This window comes from Styela clava, chromosome 12, assembly GCF_964204865.1.
Source record: "Styela clava chromosome 12, kaStyClav1.hap1.2, whole genome shotgun sequence".
Classification (NCBI taxonomy): Eukaryota; Metazoa; Chordata; class Ascidiacea; order Stolidobranchia; family Styelidae; genus Styela; species Styela clava.
Window position 1 is genome coordinate 3,685,542 of NC_135261.1, and position 18,832 is coordinate 3,704,373.

Below are 18,832 nucleotides of genomic sequence, written 5' to 3' on the forward strand. Positions count from 1 at the left end.
TTCAAACGAAATATGCGTTTGGGAGTACATCGATAGAAAAGGAATACATAATTTTTCTTGCAAATATTAGTCAGTCCAGATATCTTACCTCGCCATGGTATCAAAATGAGAGCATAAAAAAAAAAAAATTATGAACGTTACCACATCTTCAATGGAGATTTCAAACACGAGCTATAAAACTACCGTGTTTCCGCAAAATAAGACCTAACCTGAATTTTTAAAATAATTTTAATATAAGCCCTCCCCTTAAAATAAGCCTGCCTAATTCAGTGGTTCCCAAACTTTTTTTTCATGACCTCATTTTTCATAAAATCAAAGACTACAGATATTCGCGACCTCACAACCAGAAACGTTCAGCAACTTTAAAAATCAGTATATTCAATTTAATTCGCTCAATGGGAACAATGTGCCTGTATATCTACTGCAAGGGTGGCGTGGACGGTGGGAATATATGAAGGAGTCCTACAATGCGAGGACAAACGTGAAATCTTCAGAAGATTTAAAAACACTTGAAATCGTATGAACACCACTCTGTAAAAATCTCTCAGATTAGAATAACAACGGTTGTTTTGTGAGACATAGACAGACTTGATTAAACGTGGTAGATTGTAAGGGAGCATGCGATAGTACTTCGAAAATGGTAAAATTGCTTCTGAATATACATTAATTTAAAATTTTCTTTGATATATTCCAATTGTGTCTTTTTTATAGTTCAATGTTAACATGTTACAGATTGCTCCATTATTAATTCGAAAGTAAAACAGAGAATGGAAGTAAAATAAGAGAAAACGAGTACAGAATCACATCTAGGCTCGGCGGTGTGGCGCATCGTGCTAAGCGTTAGGAATACGCTCGTCACCGCAAATCTGATTACCCTTCGTGGGCTCGCAGGTTCGAATCTCATGCGGCGATGATCATGTGCGAGAGGATTGCTGGACTCCTCGCCGCCGTAGGTTGGTTCACGTAACCGCTGGTCGGTTACGGCTTCTTCTACCATCAAGTCCATGCTTCCGAAAACAAACAAATAACTAACTAATCCCATACCCGACATGGAATGGTAACCGGACGAGAGGCCGTGGTTCGCCATATAGTTAAGCCGTCTTATCGGCTTTCCTCCCCCGCCCGGGATAAATATGTAAATCCTATCCTATTAAGTGCCTTTTAATATGCTAGAATTTCTTGTTGTTTTGTGTTTGACTGTTTGGAACGCTTCGAAATTGTGTACGGGACACTTTTATGCGGATGCGATGTGGACAAAAACACTCCTATTTGCCTAGCCTATTTTACACGCGTGCGCGAATTAACAAGCTCTTTTGCGACGGATTAAAACCTAAGTGATTACTCGGCCAAGACACCACACGGCCTGGAAATCAGTACCATACTTGTCAAACACCTAATTAAGTGCCAATGGACAAATAAAGCAGCTTTGCTTTGTATAACCAAGCGGCTACACTTGTACGAAATAACAAACCAACATAATTTCTCGCAGCCTGGCGAAAAAATCGGTTCGCGGACCAGCTGGTGGGATCACTGGTTTAGCCTGCAGTTACTCGTGAATGAAAAGATAAGGACCACGGTCAACTACTCATTCGGATGTTACATGATCAAGGTAGCTGTAGAAACGAAAATACTGTTGGCGTTCGTAACACTGTACTCAATTGCATATATATACTAATATGCCTACCCGCCCGATCAGCACAAATTGTACTTTCAAATCCTAGTCAGGCGACCTACAGTTTGGGAACCACTGACCTAATTGATAATTCATTAAAAAAAATTGTAAACATGACAGCAAGTGTTTCAGTACACCAATTTCTTTCAAGGAAAACGTATTAGAAACATATTTCTATTCTTGCCTGTATAACATAATTACTAGTTTACACTACTTATGTAGTTCGTTATTTTCATTCTTTTTCCTAGGCCGGGAGGAAGAAATATACTGAATATTGTAAAAGCCTAATATGTTATACTGTTGTTTTGGAAAAAGTTGAACTGGAACTTAGCTTGAAACCTACAACCTTGAAGTACCGGTGCTCTTCGCGGATGAAATTATGTTTCAGGGATCGAGTCAATAGTAATCATTACGGTCAGCGATGAATATATTTTTATTTACTATCCAAAGTGTTATTCTTCTTCTGTATACGATTCATTGTGCCAATATGTGTTTGGCACCACACAAGAAGAAGTTTAAAATTTATGCGAAAAAATCGAAAACTAATTGAAACAAATTTTCTGTAGCTGCCACATATTTACCAGTTCGCATTACGTCACGTATTCATTCATTTTAATATTTTCATGCTGAGCCTATTTCATTGGACTTATACTGCATTTTATTTATGCTGGGCACACAAGAATAGTATAGTACCACACTTTCAAACGAAATATGCGTTTGGGAGTACATCGATAGAAGAGGAATACATATTATTTTTTCTTGCAAATATTAGTCGGTCCAGATATCTTACCTCGCCATGGTATCAAAATGAGAGCATAAAAAAAAAATTATAAACGTTACCACATCTTCAAATGAGATTTCAAACACGAGCTATAAAACTACCGTGTTTCCGGGAAAAAAAAAGACCTAACCTGAATTTTTAAATCATTTTAATATAAGCCCTCCCCTTAAAATAAGACCTAGTCAATGGGGAGAATTTTTTTCACCCGCTCAGTAGCATGAAATCCTCCCTCCATGTTTTAAATGATTGATAATCTGTGTTTTACAGGTATTTTGATTATAAACGTGTTATTTATAAGTGAATGGATATTGGTTTTCATATTTTGTATATTTGAAAGTCTCGTAATTTTCTACTTTGTAATGTTGTTTTGATTAAGGGAAAAATAAGACATATAAGTAAGACCCAGTCTTATTTTCGGGAAAACACGGTACTACACGGGCAATCTCACCCTGTGACATAAAATACAATTGCACAAAGCACCACGAGATACTCTCTAATCGGGCCTCAGGCCTGCGAGCATTGTGCTAATACATGCCAATGACATACACACTGTAGCTGTGGAAATACAAACAATAACGTAATAAATGCAGTCACATATGAGTATGGGCATTCTAGGTCTTATATCGTCCCCACAAAAAAAAATATCGCGTAAGCCGTGTATACATATTAAGCCACGCCTAAAAAAATAACAGCGAAAAGAGCCAAAATAAATATCACATAAGCCGTGTATACAATATACGTATAACGCTAAACCTAATAAACAAACAGCAGGAAGAGCGGGACTAAACTAATATTTGAATGAAGTACGAGTATACAGTTCATTCTGAACCTAAACAGCAGAATTAACTAAACCAAAACTTTACATTTTTGGTGTACACATTTTGCGCTAATCCTAAACAAAAAGAAAACGAGAATATTGGTCAGCGACCGAAGACTTATCGATCGAAAGTTAGGGGATCCCCAAAACAGCGCTCTTACTCCATAGTGACACCTTGTGTCCCATCACCAATTAATTGATAACTCGCTAATTATACGACATAATTCGCCCAAAATCAATAGGCTTCTGGTCCGAGATAAGATAAATGCACATGCAAAATCTGGAGCAGATTCAATCTTGATTTCGTGAGATATCGCGTGCATCTAACAGACATACAGACAGACAAATACCTATCAACATACTTACCGATTAAAATCGATAAGTGATTAATCAAACAGCAAATTAGTTGATACATCTGCACAATGGACGCTAGACATAATCCTGTTCATATTGTTCGAAACATATTGAGTGACATTATGAACAACCTTTACCACAGTTTCCACTCGGTCTACCTGCACCGCTTCTCTCCTCGGCCGACCTAGATTCAGCACATATAAAGTAAAATGTTGACGGATGAACTTGGTTGAAGGAAGCGTCGATTTACATTATTATTTGGTGCCGTACTTAACGTTATCCATCGGTAATCTACATTCAGGATATACGTGCACTCATTGATTTAATATACCTTTGCATCGCCACATATTTTTGCGATTGCGATTATTGAATATAGACATAGTAACGTTTTATTTATTTTTTCAGTCAGCAAAATAAAAAAACGATACAAACACAAAATTACGTGTAAATGTTGAACGCATAAATTTACTGGGGCAGGTAAACCTAAGCAGCTGGTATCATGCAGCGGCACCCAAGATTCTAATATTAATCAAGATTTAGAAGATCGGGAAATTATTATTTAATATGTTTTGTGAACTGTTATTGCCGATCAAAGCGAAAAACATCCATTAGCACGCCGCGGCGCATACCTTGGAGAAAAACTCTTATTCCTGTTATTTCCGCACCACTCATTTTTAGATTTGTTTTCTTCGATTCTGTTTATGCTAGGATAGAATAAGTTATGTTAGGCATTGTTATATTTTGATATTTCGATCCTATAAAATAATTCAGTTTATAGTTCATTTATGGTTCAACTGAGGTATTTTCCATTTATGGGATTCGCTATACAAGCTATAAAGCACACTAAGACCACGACAAAACAACATATCAATAGATATTAAAAGCGAGAGGTTATTCCACGCATGCGTACTTATCTTGATCTCATCATTTGCTATCGATTTGAAACAGTTTTGCAACTTCTTGGGATTAAATTGTTGAATAACTTTTATTGTAAAATTGGATTGTTGTTTATAATAACCCGAGTGAACCAGAGTCAACTATTTGTAAAAGCTTGCTTGAACTCCACTTTGGAATACTTTGTTTTGTGAATGCCGGAGTTTTATTTGATATAGTTAGTCATGGTATAAAAAGGCCAATTCTTTTCAAGTGCATTTCCAATTGTGTGCTATCACTAATATCGAATTAATATGAGTTCCGAAAATAACTTTGAAAATTGCGGAAGATTAAGGATACTTAGACGTAAACGCATCAATTGTGATAGAAAAGAACTTGGTTTTATCTTACCGTTTTAGGCTTGCCAATACAACGTAATCCGATTCCGTAAAGCTTGTAAAATGAATAAATATTGATGGTAAGTTCAGATTAACGGTCGTAGTGGCGATATTTATTCGAATTATTTTGTAGCTTTGTTTTCATATTGAATCCACGTTGATATAATCTATACTTGGTGGACCATCAAATTAGCCTAATATTACAAAACCACAAATTGTCACACAAATCCCATTTATATATAGCAACCAACGCTATATAATGAGATTCGGAGAAAAGCATAATTCCTCGATTTAAGCCTTTTATACTTGATGAATTGATGTGTTCATGATAACCCAGGAGATTAAACGTATTAATTTCAATATTAACTTCATTGAGCTATTTTGTTTGTTTTGGTTACGCCCAGGGCATCTCTTGGAATCAGTTACACTGTAAACTTGAAGTGGTTTATTTTTTATTAAATTATAATTGTGATATTATCAAAATTAAATAGTAATCCTACTTTTTATTGAAATTCTTTATGCATGACTTACCGACAAACGTGGTATTTTTCATGATCCTTATAAGTTTTGATGAAGTTTCGTTTCTCAAGTTCAAATAGGATTGAACTGAGCGCATGAACTTTTACACATAACCACATCCAAGAAGGAATCTGACATAGTATAGAGATGGTAAATGCGTAGATGCTGATTTCAATTTTGTAATTTGTCAAACAATATTTTCTGTCATCTTCTACACGCATTATACTCGGCCGATCACAAGAAAGTTCTTCCTCATTCTGTCAGTGCGAATGACATCATCGTTATGCTAATTTTCCAATTTGATTCCCTGTTACGTTTTTAATCAAAACCTCAAGAAACGATATGAATACTCTTAACTCTTCTTCATTATGCTTAGTCATTGCTGTACGTGACTATGTTAACCTTTATTAAAATGTCTGGCTTCCTTTTAATGATAGCTTCAGTGATTTTATACGTACAATGTCAAGCGACCGCAATACCACAGTCATATTAACAAGATCAATTTTTCGATTGCTCACAAAGACAATTCTCTCAAATACACTTGTTCTATTCTAGGAATTTGATTTTTCGTAACTTGTGGTGTAAAATAGTTAGTTTTAATCTCTATGACCCAAGCGGATTAACTAATGAATTCTGTTAGATAAAAAATTAATAATCGTTAAGGTCGTGATCTCAAGTTGTTACGTAATTCTGTATTTTTAATGCCTTGTGTGGGCGCCAGAGGGTACTTATATCTTATTCTTTTTAACCCCTTCGTGAACCTTCAGAGTATCTCGTATTACGTGTGTTATTTTTTTTTTGTTGAAATGTAGGAATTATAACTTATAAACTATTTGTTCTTATTGTCCAAAACACACTAAATGAAGACTCCAAAAAGGCGCCAGTTCAGAGATTTTTACCGAGCGCTATGCCCCAAACTTTTTAACAGTCTAACAAAGGTCGATTCACATTTATTTTGTTATCAAACGTGACCTGAAAATATAAATAAACAATAATATATACAAGGGCGCGGTAATCTTAAAATATGCCGTTGTAATGCCTAACCCGGACATGAAAGCTTATACAATAAATATATTATGTATGCATTTATTTATAGCCATTAGGAATGTATTTCGTGTATACCTTTCAGGTCACTCGAAATGTAAGTAGTTTTCTATTGTACTACTGAGGTTAAAAGTCGTAAGAACGCAACATGATCTTCGTGTGTCCAGTATTGGTAAAATGAAATTTAAGGGTGCCAAACCAATATAAGATTACATGCCTCATTGCATGTTATTCTGGGAGAAATTTACCTTTCGTCTTTAATAATTCATGAATTGCTTATATGATTCCTTTTGATTTGACCAAACCTATGCCTCACCACGCAGTCTGTTGGTTAAATTTTGTAATACATATGTGATTGTTTTGTATTCAAATGGGGTGACGCATCAAAATTTCGAGTCGGATATGTAGTCATCGTCTTCTTGTCGGAACCAATCGAAAAGTATTTGATGCGTTTGATCTGACTATCGCTTGCGTGTTGAGAATTTCGTAAACCCCAATTCGTTTTTGAAAATGTCACTTTTCTCATTATGCTATAAGAATCTTGTTGGGTGTTTAATAAGAATACTTTGTGGCATCCAACTATTGAGTTTATTAGATCAAAGTAGCGAGCGCGTGGGCAACTATACATTATTTTTTAAATACATGCCAACTAGAAATCTAAGGATGAGCCTGTTTTGTTCCTGGTTTTATTCTGTTGCATAAATGTAATGTATTGACTATTGATACAACTCGCCATTTTAGTTTATTTTATTCAACATGGTTTGTAAATCAAAGGTAATTCGATCACCGAGTCATTGTGTGACGCAAGTACGCTGCGTCAAATATGTTCATAACTGACGTCCAGCAATCGACGGCGTCAATCTTGTTCGTAATAAACTGCCAAGTTTATTGGAATATTCTGCCTTACGATCGATTTTAATTACCTTGAGCTTATAAGTGAGTACTTCGTCTTTTAAACGATTGTGGCTGATGTCAATTTGCCTTATGTGTCGTTACGTATACCTTGTTCAATACGACAATCTACAGCGGCGCAAAAAGCGCGTTTATTACATGGAATTGAACTTTTGTCCAATCTTCAAACACATTTTTTCTAGAATCTAGAACACTCATCTTGTTCTGAAAGAAATGTGTGCGTCGCGAGGAATGCTGACGACCATATCCCAACCGACTTGTTTATAATCTTTGTAATCAGTTGAAATATAATTAAATGAATGAAATTTCATATTTGAGGCGTTGTTAGATTCGTGCAATTTAGATAATCATTATTTTGAAACAGTTGACAATATGAAAATTTTTCTAACAGCGAGACACCATTAATAGAATTAATTCAGTAAAAGAAATGTTTATGTTATTGTCGAATGCTAGAATAAATTAATGCAAATTAGTTGATGAAATGACCAGTTGCACGTATAGGAAATTCGAAGCTCTCGTAGTATGTGAACCAAGATGGCGGACACCGGAACGTAGTATGTGTACCAGGTTAGGGTTAGGCCACAATTTTATTTCGATTTCCCTTATTCCCTAGCCAAGTGACTCCCGTAGTATTTGTACCTAAAATTATGGCCTAACCCTAACTTGGTACACATACTACGTTCCGGTGTCCGTCATATTGGTGCACATACTACGGTAGTACCGGAAATTGAGGATGAAATGCCTCGAATATGTTATGGTAAATCGATAACTAAAATGATCCGAAATAATGTACATTTTGTTTTGTTTAAAATAAAGAAAGTCATTGTTTCAGAACTTTCACTTGGACGCGATTAATTCGCCACAAACTGCATATACCCTGTTATATGTAGCTTATACGGCCCCGATTTCACATTTCAATGATTAGTATAATAGCCCTATTCTACCCTGTTTTTACCCTTCAGATTAACTTTTGAACTTACTCTGCGGTAATTCACGAATGCAAAACAGTATTTGATTAAACGAAGCTTTTATTATTCTGTAATAAATAACAATAATAATAACAATTTGAACGTAGCACGTCACAATTTAATATAATAATAAATACTAACAACTCGTGAAGAACTTTACAGAACTACAAAATATATTAAACTAAAGCTTCTGACTTTAGTTATTACAATAAAGCTGCAGCAGCACAATAGGCAACATAATGTGTATAAATAAATAAATAAGTGACGAAACAATGATCACAATTGTGACGAAACAGTGGTGCGTCACAATAAATATGAGAAAGAATGAAAAGTACGAAAGTTTAAAAAATAAAAAAAATAGAGTATTTTTGAAAAATAGCGCATTTTGTCTCAGATATTGTAGCAAATGTTCGGAATATATTTTCATAATTTAAAACAATTCGGTTAATTAATTGATTGAGCTAACGTTTGTTTATCTTTGGCGTTACATAAGTTATGTGTTTCGATTATGCGGACTATAAAATATTGTGATCTAGTGAAAAAACTTAAATAATGCGTGCAAGATATGTTATTGTGATGTGACTCATACTATGCAGGAGCAGGTTTGTTCCAGTAAAAAAAGGAGGTGACATTTTCGTTGAACTGTAAGGAATGATAAGCCAGACTTCCGACGCAATTCTCTGATTACATGTTTGTATACTTTCCCGCAATACGCACAGGAAGGAGTTGTTGACATTTAATTGGGAGTTATGAAAAGCCGAAAGAGGCCAATTCTCGGGCTCTGTGATATTATTAGCATGTGCATAAAAATAAACACTGTTTCCTAAATTAGAACCAATCGTAAGGCGGTCAAAATGATATATTGGGTCACAATCTAGTAAAAAGCCATCAATTTTCTGTGTTTTGATTTTATCATATCAATCAATTGACTCCATGTCCCGAGTCCACCTTTTCCGACAACGCTTCCTCAACAACGATAGTAGCAGACAACACCGAAATGACGTTGCGTCATTTACGTAACAACATCTACTGGTCACGCATGACCATCTTTGTGATGACGCTGCTTATATTTTCTTGAACTTGGGAAGGCATAGTTCGGGTCTAGCTTCGTCGCCTGGTGTGAATTTTGAGACGGGATTTCCATCACGGTCGACGCACCAACAACGACCGCGTTCAAGTCCATATGATAATTCGCACTGTAATAAAGGAAACATGTATAAATATTTTATGAAAATCACGTCTTTTTTCGTACCTTCTTGCTTGGAATTTTATTTATCATTTGTTGTATACATGTAATGTCTAATGGTTTACGATATAACTAAATGGACAACTAAACAAACGGATTGGTATTCAAATCTACAAATGAAAACAGACAAATTAACAAACCTGTTCTGGGAAATAATGTCCGTCTTTTTCGCAACTTGGAATCCACTCATGGGGATCAAAGTGGAGTTTTCCCCAAACTTTTTCTGCGTGATAAATGCATGGTTCCTGTAGACAAAAATAAACGTGATTTAGAATTTTGTCACTTTCAGTAAATACAAAATAAACTAAAAGTTTTTACACTTTTTGCCTTGTCAGGTCAAGGATTAGAAATTCACAATTATAGGCCAACTTATTCATGCTCGAGATTCCTACACGTTTGTCCGTCTGTTTGTAATTAAATTCTTGATTACCAGCTTTGAAAATTGAAGGAATTCTTCCTCATTAACAATAAATCATGTTACGACTTCAGTTTCATTTCTGAGTATCTTGTTCGATAATGTTAGATATTTCTTTTAATGATAGGAGTTAGAGGATATGCGTGTCGATAGTTGTACACCATATGGTAACATAGCGTGTGTGTTCTTGGAAATTTCATTAAAAGTTTGCTAACACGTGGTTTGCTGTTAAATTTTGCCGTAATCGCAATATTTCGAAGATAATAAAGGAATTTGATTTTTGCCTCGCATAATTATAGCATAAACCGTTATTAATTATCTCTACTAGAATATCATAAATTTGAATTATGGGTAATACAGAAGTATTGTATCCGCCACCGGCCGCTGCCAATGAAATATTGACGTCATTTTGCCTGTTCTCATTCGAAGAATTTTAATTTTTGTGTATGTTTGGGAAACATCTCAATTTTTTACAGATGGCGTAGAAATTCAAAGTAAAAAATCCAAATTGTCCGCGAGAAATACTAAGAAATCTGTAAGACGACGCGTTTTTTGGTTTAAAAGCGATTTTAGGCGATTCAGACGTACGGAATCCAGGTTTTTAGAAATTTGAAAGAAGTAGATCGCATTTGCGATAAATTTGTCAGTTTGGACATCGATAAGAAATGACATAAGCCAATTTCCTGGCAATAATATTATTCACAATCTACCGATGGTATCGCAGCCACGTTTCGATATTTGAGACTACAATAAGCGTTTCATTCGTTATCAATGCTTCATTCATTATTCAAATCCAGAAAATTTCTCGATACAAAAAAATCAAAAAATGGCGTAGTGATGGACACGAAGCGTCGAGACTTTTCTCGCCCGTAGTTTTGTGAGATATTCAGCGCAATAATTCGGGTTTGTAATTGGGATTTATTTTAACGTCACCTTTCCGCCTGTGTGATCGGAAGTCAAATAAGTCGCGTTCAAGTTTCACACTTTCATACAATTACAACGTCATTGATGCCAGATTACAGATCAAACCCCATGTCGGGTCAAGTGTTTCCTGGCCTTTATCGGAGATTTATCTTTTAATTGCGGCAAATCATTTTAATAATTACCTCACGTCTGAAATGTATAATGTGACAACAGTCAGCCTGTCTTACGACAAATTTAAGAATTGGTGCCGCGACTTTTACGACCGATGCTCGACTATCAAATTTTAATCCACCCATTATAAAAAGACAATTATTAATCGATTGTGATTTTTGAAATGCGGTTGGCATGTTAGGTCGTGTTAATCAGTCAGTCGTGTGCGCATACTCGGAATTTAGATAACTTTTGAAATCGCGAATTGTTAATGAAATCAAATCTTCTTGTTGGATGCGGTTACTTTTCGACTACAAATCTTATTTTTGCTTTCCAAATTACTGGGTTTCAATTCTTACCATATTATTAATTACAAGATAGGCACGAGTTCCATGTCTAAAATCTGTTTTGCAAGTTGAAAAATTCCGAATAAAAATATGTTTTTGAATTTTCTTGTGGATTTTGTGTCGCAAATAACTCAATAATTATATACCCTTTGCACGAAACTTAAAGTTTTAGTTCGAAACACTTAACTTAATTTCTATTGTCAGTTTTACGCATTCAGTTTTAAATTCACTTACCGGTGCATTTTGGAATGGAGCTGTTGGGGGTTCGACTGGTCTGGTTGACTGTGTCACTGGTTCTCTGTTAAATACAAAATAAAATTTCAATGAAGGCAACTATTGTCTTGAAATATATATTAATATAAACAAGGATGGAAGTCTCTGATTCATATTTTATTCGTTATTAGCTCTATTGCAATCACCCCAAAGAAAATAATTCTATATATATTTAAGTACCTACATTTTTGGAATGAACGGATTAAGATGGCTCATATCTTCAGTTGGCTTTTCTGGCTGTTCACTGAAAAGGAAAATAATAAAACTTGGTTACCTTCGTGCGTCAAATGAGATGAAATAACCTATTATAACTTATTTTAACTTACTTGTCTGGAACTTCGACTGTGTGAACGGTGTTGTCTTCAAGACCCATGCCTGCAAAAAATATATAAAAATTAAAATTTGAATATCGGAGACTTCCCAACACTGCGATTTTGACGTTTCACCCATAATCGTTGGAACTTTCAGAGCGTGTCACTAGATCACGTTCGTGGCCAAATTTAGGTTAAAACTAATTTTAGTCACATTAGCGAAATCGGGTATAATATAATTGCGTATATTTTTCGGTATGTTATGCTTCGAAATAGAAGAACGAATTTTCTATATCAGAAATGAACAAACGTCGAAATAGATTATAAATAGTTTAGAAATGAAACATATTAAGTCGACTCATTTAGACACACGTTTTAACGCGTCGTGCGTATTAACCGAACGATTCGGAATATTCTTACAAAATTGAATTCTCACCGTGACTAATGTCCGAAGGAAGTTTCCGCCGCGTCATGTGACTCATTATCAGTTAATTTGTCCGGTGTGATTTGAGAGTTAAATTGTGTAATTTCAAAATTTGGCTCAAAATCCCCTTGGCAAGGAATATGGTTTTAAATTCGCGATGGGATATTATGTATATATATTATAATTGCAATAACCATAATTTCAGCTAATATCGGGAAAATTACGCAAGGAACAATTATATCAATTTTTGGATGTTAATTTGTTCTTATTTTAAGCATTCAAAGCCGCATATATGCGGTGTGTTATAAGTTGGGAGATAATATTTTGTCTTGTATTTTAATGCTGTCATTAACATTACCATAATTCTATGGAATGGTTAAATTGTGTCCGTTTTAATCTTAATTGGATTTTTAAAATGATACTAATTGGTATAGCATTTACACTAAAGATCGACATATACTTTGGAAGCACGCGGTACGTTTGGGTTTCAAAATTTTTCGACTTTGAGAATAAGATGTCAGCGATAGATTCTTGCGCAACCGCACCTCACACCGAAACTTATAAAGTAATCAATTTTAAGTCGCTTTGTTTGCGATAAAATTAGATTATAGATTTAATAGATGCGCTTTTTCTCCAAAAAGGTGTGTCAGTTTCTGCTATATAAAGCCTAAATATTTGAATTAAGCCTAAACAAAACCACCCTAAGATCGTATATACCAGACAAATTGTTTGTTGATACTTAGATTATAAATCCGATTCAATGTGACTTCTATTCATGAGAATGTAGTAATCGTTCAGAAGCTTATCTCTGTATGGAACCATGATCGCTTAATTTCCTCGAATTTATCGATGATCTGGTTTCACGGAGAGCGTGCCGACACACCCATAAACGCCTATTGTAATTTTCCATTTGCTGACGAAATCGATTTTATAGTAAAATTCGAGGTTCATTGCGAAAATTTATTCAAAATGGTACTTGGTTTTTGGGGAGGAATTAGTTCGTGATAAAAAGCCTATAAATCACCTAAATGAATTATTGTTAATTTATACTCTTACCTGTTAAGGGATCGTATAATTCCGGAATGTATACGCCTTCCTCGTTTTCGTCACCGTCTTCATATGCAACTCCGGTTAAAATATCGATAAACTGTTGGCGAGTGACACAGATGAAATCTCCCATGACAGCTTCCATAAAATAATCTGCGGGGCCATAGTCCCTGTATTCTTCCGATGTCATCGGAGGCGGAATACATTCAAGTCCTGTTTCGCAAAGTCCAGTGGCGACTCCACATTTTTCACCCAATTTCTTTGCGCACATTTTGCAACACCCGCAATTGGGCTCTTCAATTACTTCGCAGTTTGGCCCCGGAACGACAGTGGGACATTGTGCTCGATCGGCATCGGTACATTTAGTACATTTTGAAGGTCTGTGAACTGGCGATGCTGCCGTCAATGCACCGGCATCCAAAAATAGAAATATGAGTGCAGCGCTCGAAATAAGTAAGAAATTTGCTTTTGATGTCATAGTAATGCTTGCCATTGCGTGTGATGATTATGCTTCAGTGAACAAGTTTAAAGTTTCAGTTTGATAAATATAATATAGTTTTGTTTAATTAATTATAGAGCTGTAAATATATAAAGCAAAATTTACAATACTGACTAATATTAGAATCGTAGTATTAGTTATATCCTTATTCTCTCTGACTCCATTTGTTGTGCTGCTTCGCCTAAAGACTGAAACTTGCTTCTGACAGTTTATAAAAGTCGTTCGCGAATCTATTTCGATAAATTTCGACCGAGAGTAACTTCAAAATCCGTAAGGTGATAAATGCTTCGGGTTTACGATTGTCCAAACTATCAGTTGGAGGCGTTGTCTGGTGTCACAACTACACTCATTATGAATTATTTCCGAACGAATCAGAATTTCGACATTGACCGGCAATAGCACAGGAGCCATTGAATTAAACCTTTTGAGAAATTGTCGCCAAAATATCATATGATTAAGTTTATTCCCAGGTTGTTCAGTGTATTGCTTAGATTGTCATAGGTAGCGTTGATCACCAAAGTTTCGTTTTATCGTACAACTTGACAGTCGGAACCCTCAGCCCTTTATTGTATTTTTATACTAGATCCAAACTGACACTTTCTAGATTTAAGTGTGGGATTGAGTCTCTTCCAACCCATATATATAGGTCGTACGATGACGTAGCGCTTCCATTTTTTCTCACACTAAAATTTTAACGCTCACCTTATCATACTTTCTTCTTAGACGAATACAATTTGTGAAAGTCGATTAGCTGGTTACGTGGTTTATCGCATCCGTTAAGGCGACACTTTCACTTCCACACGCACCATCGATCTTGGCTGTAATATTCTGCATTAATGTAAATAGACAATGGACGATTTGTATTGTTTCTCGCATTAGCGGACTGAATGATACTGTCGAATAGCGTGTGTGACCGCGAAAAAGTATATTGGCGTCAAAACTGAAACTACGTAAAATGAGATTTACAAGCAAATAGAAAATTTCGATAGAATCGGAGAGAAAAGCCCAGGGAGTTTGTGTTTAATAACTTTCGAGTTATAAAGTTTTCCACGATTACGTAGTCCCCTCTCCAATTTATTAGTTACAATAACCCTGCGATACAAGCTGATAATATGATAATATATCCGAGTTAAGTGATGACATGACATTCAAAATAGATAATTTAAGATTATTGTGCATGAACAATAACAATGCATTCTTGTCAGGCAATTTTATTAGGCTGCAGAATGGAATGTATACGAATTAAGTCTAATAATTTGCAATCTCTAGCGTAAGTCGTATTTGCAATAATCTCTATTAATTATATGTGAAATTGATATTCTAATTCACAATTATCGCGCTTGCAGTCGTAGTGTGTTTTTTCTTATATCTATTTGTACACCAGATAAACCACAACGAACGTAACCTGCGCTAGAAAACACCTCTTGCGGCATCAATATGAGTATTAATCTGTCTGTATGCTACGGCACCGCTAACGTGATCCGGGCGCAAACTTTGTCTACACCAAGTCGCACATGCGTTTCCAGCGAAAAAAGGCCGTGTCATGGAAGATCTATGTCAAACTAGGGGTTATCCATTATCAAAATAGAATTGCTGGTTTTTGCCTGTCCCTCGAACGAGTCAATTGAAGGTTGTTATACATAAAGATATCTATTTACCGAAATAAAGAATGTCTAGTAAATTCCGCAGTATCATTTAATATTCGGATATTAGTTAACATTCAATATTAATTGAGTGAATTTATATAAAAAAAAATAGTCGGGTTATAACATTACTCACTGGTCGAGAACAATCTTTCGAAAACTTTAAAAGGATTTGTGACAAAAGAAAAAATTCATTCGCGATTATAGAATAAAAAAGAATATGAAAAATATTCGAACTGGTGTGGAGAATTGATAGAAGTTTCTTTGACTTCCTCATGAATTTCGTAGGTGTCATAACAATTTTTATCGTTCATGGATAATAATAGTATATTACACCTACGATAGGTGACGCTCACGCCGTGTATGTATATATGCAGTATTGCACCACTCTTGGTAAATCTTGTGTATTTGATTCAAGTTTTGATTAAACCAGGGAAAGTTTTTGTGAAAATACTAAAAGGAATGAAAGTTGTATTCACCGTGTTGGTATGGTGCGACGGGAATAAAAGAGATGTACTTTAGGAAAGACAATAAAGATGCCACGCTGTTCTTGAAAAATGGCGGGTCGATGAAACTGATCCGAGTGTCACGAGATAATTTTGAATCTAAATGAGTCATCCAAAAATCAGCCCACCCTCGCATACGCCTCTGAAATGCAACCCAGAGTAACCTTTACCCGGAATGCCCGCTCAAATGACCACTGACCTTTGTAAATAGGGCGTCAATCAGCCAGCACTAACCAATGACTAGTCGCGTGAAATGAACTGCGTGACAGCTATGTTTGTAATAAATGAAAGTGCTGACTATCTATCTAGTGTATACCTACGTTCCGTGCAATGCGCACGACACATTATTGAAGTAAGTTATGCAAAGACAATGTGAAAGTTCATTGTCGGTGAAACGATAGTACTCTGAAATAACACAGTCGTTAATGTTCGCTAAAATCATGTCGACTTCCAAATGACGTAACCCACGACGCAGCTCAATTACGTCATTACCTGAAATTGCGCAACTCCTTTTATTCTTGTACAAATGAGACGTCCTTAATTTCCAATAGTTCGAGACAATTACATAATTCGATGGGTTGTTTGAATATATCATTAGTATCACCTATTGATTCAAATGTAGAATTTCCTAACAAAATTCATTCTTATGTATTTAAGTTTATGCGAAGAACCACACCACCGCACAGACAAATGTGAGGACCCTTTCTTAGACCCTAATGATAAAATAACTATTGTTATGGTGCATTGATGCATGGTGCTATAACTGTGTTGTGATACTACCGTTTTAGCAAGTTTGGTGGTCCTTTGATACTGTATGTTATAGATGGGTCTTTCATTCTTATCGGTGAGTCATGGCTCTCTGAAGTTGTCTCATATATCGCAAAAAATTCCACAACTTACCATTAAAATACCTAATGTAGTCTTAGCCTATCCAGCCAAAACAAAAGAATGTGAGGGTTTATGCCATTCATGTTTGCATGCCGGTAACAATGGTGAAACTATGCTGTTATCTTTTAATTTCTCGCGAAGAGGTGTGTTCCAGACTTCCGAACTCCACCCAATGAAATATTAGAGGTGTGAGACTGGCATCGACAGAAATTCGACATGAATATGTTTATACGAGTTGAAAAACTTGAAAGAAATACTTAGCACCTAAACAATATGTAAAAACCTCTAATTAGTAAATAAATGACGCGGTCCGTGTTAATTTGTTGACACATATCTTTCACCTGCAACCAAAATTTTGAACAAATGTAGTTTAACAAGACTTTGAAAATTTTCGTCGTTTGAAACACCGGCAATGAGTCGTGAGCTATAGACCGGTGAAATTACACGTTTCTCACCTCAAATTAATTAATTAACCATTTTTATACTCGGAACTTTATCAGATCACTGTTGCCTAATTTGCCCCAATTTAATGGATCTGTTTTACTTAATTGGCAAATCTGTACACACAGAGGTATAGTTTAAACACTTTTAAGCGCTATATTTGCTAATGTATCAATTACGTGATCGCTCGTCAGTTTACATAAGTGGCGGTTTTTACGCGTTCAAAGAAAAATCGTATTAATTGATTCCCGATGCGAGTAAATGGACCTTGCTTCCTAAAACGAATTATTTCTTATCTTAAGAAGTCCTTGAAAATTCAAGTAAAACAAAGCTAGACATCTGTGGTCTATAGATGACTCAGTGGGACATGACACCCAGAGGATTACTCGACATATCAGCTCGTTTCAGTACCTTACGATTCGCATGTTGTACTAGTGACTTATCTGAAAAAAGCTGCAACGTAGTCGTTGTAACGTTGGCAGAAATATGAATTTTATTTCATGTCACAGGGCTTACCTTTATCGAATGATACTCAAGGGAATTTTAGGATAACGAGATATGTGTTTCGAAATTGCGACACAAAGAATAACACCTTAACGTTCATAATTTTGTTATATAAACCATCACCCGCCAAGTTAGTTTATTCAAAAGCCTTACACACAAATATATATTTCAATAATATTTCTTTGTTTGATACTGCTTTAAAATTTTAAACAATTATTTCGCTCAAAATGCTGAACACGATTAGATCCGAAATTTTGTCAACCTTTTAGGGAAATCTGAATTTGCGCCATCGGACAGAAACCCCACAAAAAAAATTTAAAAAGTGTCAGACATCACGTTTTAAGAATCACAGGTTAATATTTTCATTTGAATTATATATTTGTAACTGTGGGGATTTTCCCCGTCATATCCTGCCAGTCATCTTGTCTGATTTTAGTCATTCTGGTTCAACGACATCTCCACCAAACTATATGTATGTATCATGGGTATGGGCACGTACAAAAAATTATGAGTGTTAACGTGGGGAATTTCTTGCTAAGTTACATTCAATTATGAGTTTCGGACAGGGTGGATAAGAGCATTGCTTTTGCTTACATTTTGCATACAATCTTAATCACTGTATACTGCGCTGTGAAATTTACCAAGTTTTATTACTCACTATTGAATAGCATGCATTTAATATCTGTGTATATATATTTTTGTTCCCAGAGAATAGCATTCGTCTGAGACAAAGTGTCCATGAATTATAATGAGTTGGATTGGACGAACTATGTATTTCCATATTACTGTCGCTGTTTCATAGCGAGCGCCATTTTGTAATTATGATTTGATGTAAACTTTTTCAAGACATTCTTTTCAGCGAAAAGTCTGAAAGAT

At 35.4% G+C, this 18,832-nt stretch overlaps 1 protein-coding gene and 1 long non-coding RNA gene across 3 annotated transcripts in view; one reads left to right on the plus strand and one right to left on the minus strand.

The window, feature by feature from the left end:
* The window catches only part of LOC120329333 (uncharacterized), a 29,665-nt gene that overhangs the window by 1,423 nt on the left and 9,410 nt on the right, over positions 1-18,832 (plus strand). The window contains exons 2-3 of one of the 2 annotated variants that reach the window (XR_005567738.2): positions 1,921-2,086; positions 3,767-3,950. This is a non-coding gene — a long non-coding RNA (uncharacterized LOC120329333). Of the gene's footprint in view, positions 1-1,920; positions 2,087-3,766; positions 3,951-18,832 lie in introns of those variants that run through there. The other variant, XR_013479601.1, reaches the window with a different exon arrangement.
* On the minus strand, positions 8,381-14,521 carry LOC120329332 (insulin-like growth factor-binding protein 5). The gene is made up of 6 exons (XM_039395930.2): positions 13,485-14,521; positions 12,020-12,068; positions 11,878-11,937; positions 11,655-11,718; positions 9,725-9,829; positions 8,381-9,534 (listed from the first exon to the last, which is right to left on the minus strand). Exons 1-6 carry the CDS (start codon positions 13,966-13,968, stop codon positions 9,403-9,405), a joined length of 894 nt encoding a protein of 297 aa, XP_039251864.1. The 5' UTR covers positions 13,969-14,521; the 3' UTR covers positions 8,381-9,402.

Coding starts and splice junctions, on each gene's coding strand:
- LOC120329332 (XM_039395930.2), bottom strand. CDS start 13,968: ATGGCAAGCATTACTATGACATCAAAAGCAAATTTCTTACTTATTTCG. Junction 12,069..13,484: donor ATTATACGATCCCTTAACAG/GTAAGAGTATAA, acceptor TATTTTTTGCAG/GCATGGGTCTTGAAGACAAC. Junction 11,938..12,019: donor ACAGTCGAAGTTCCAGACAA/GTAAGTTAAAAT, acceptor TTTCCTTTTCAG/TGAACAGCCAGAAAAGCCAA.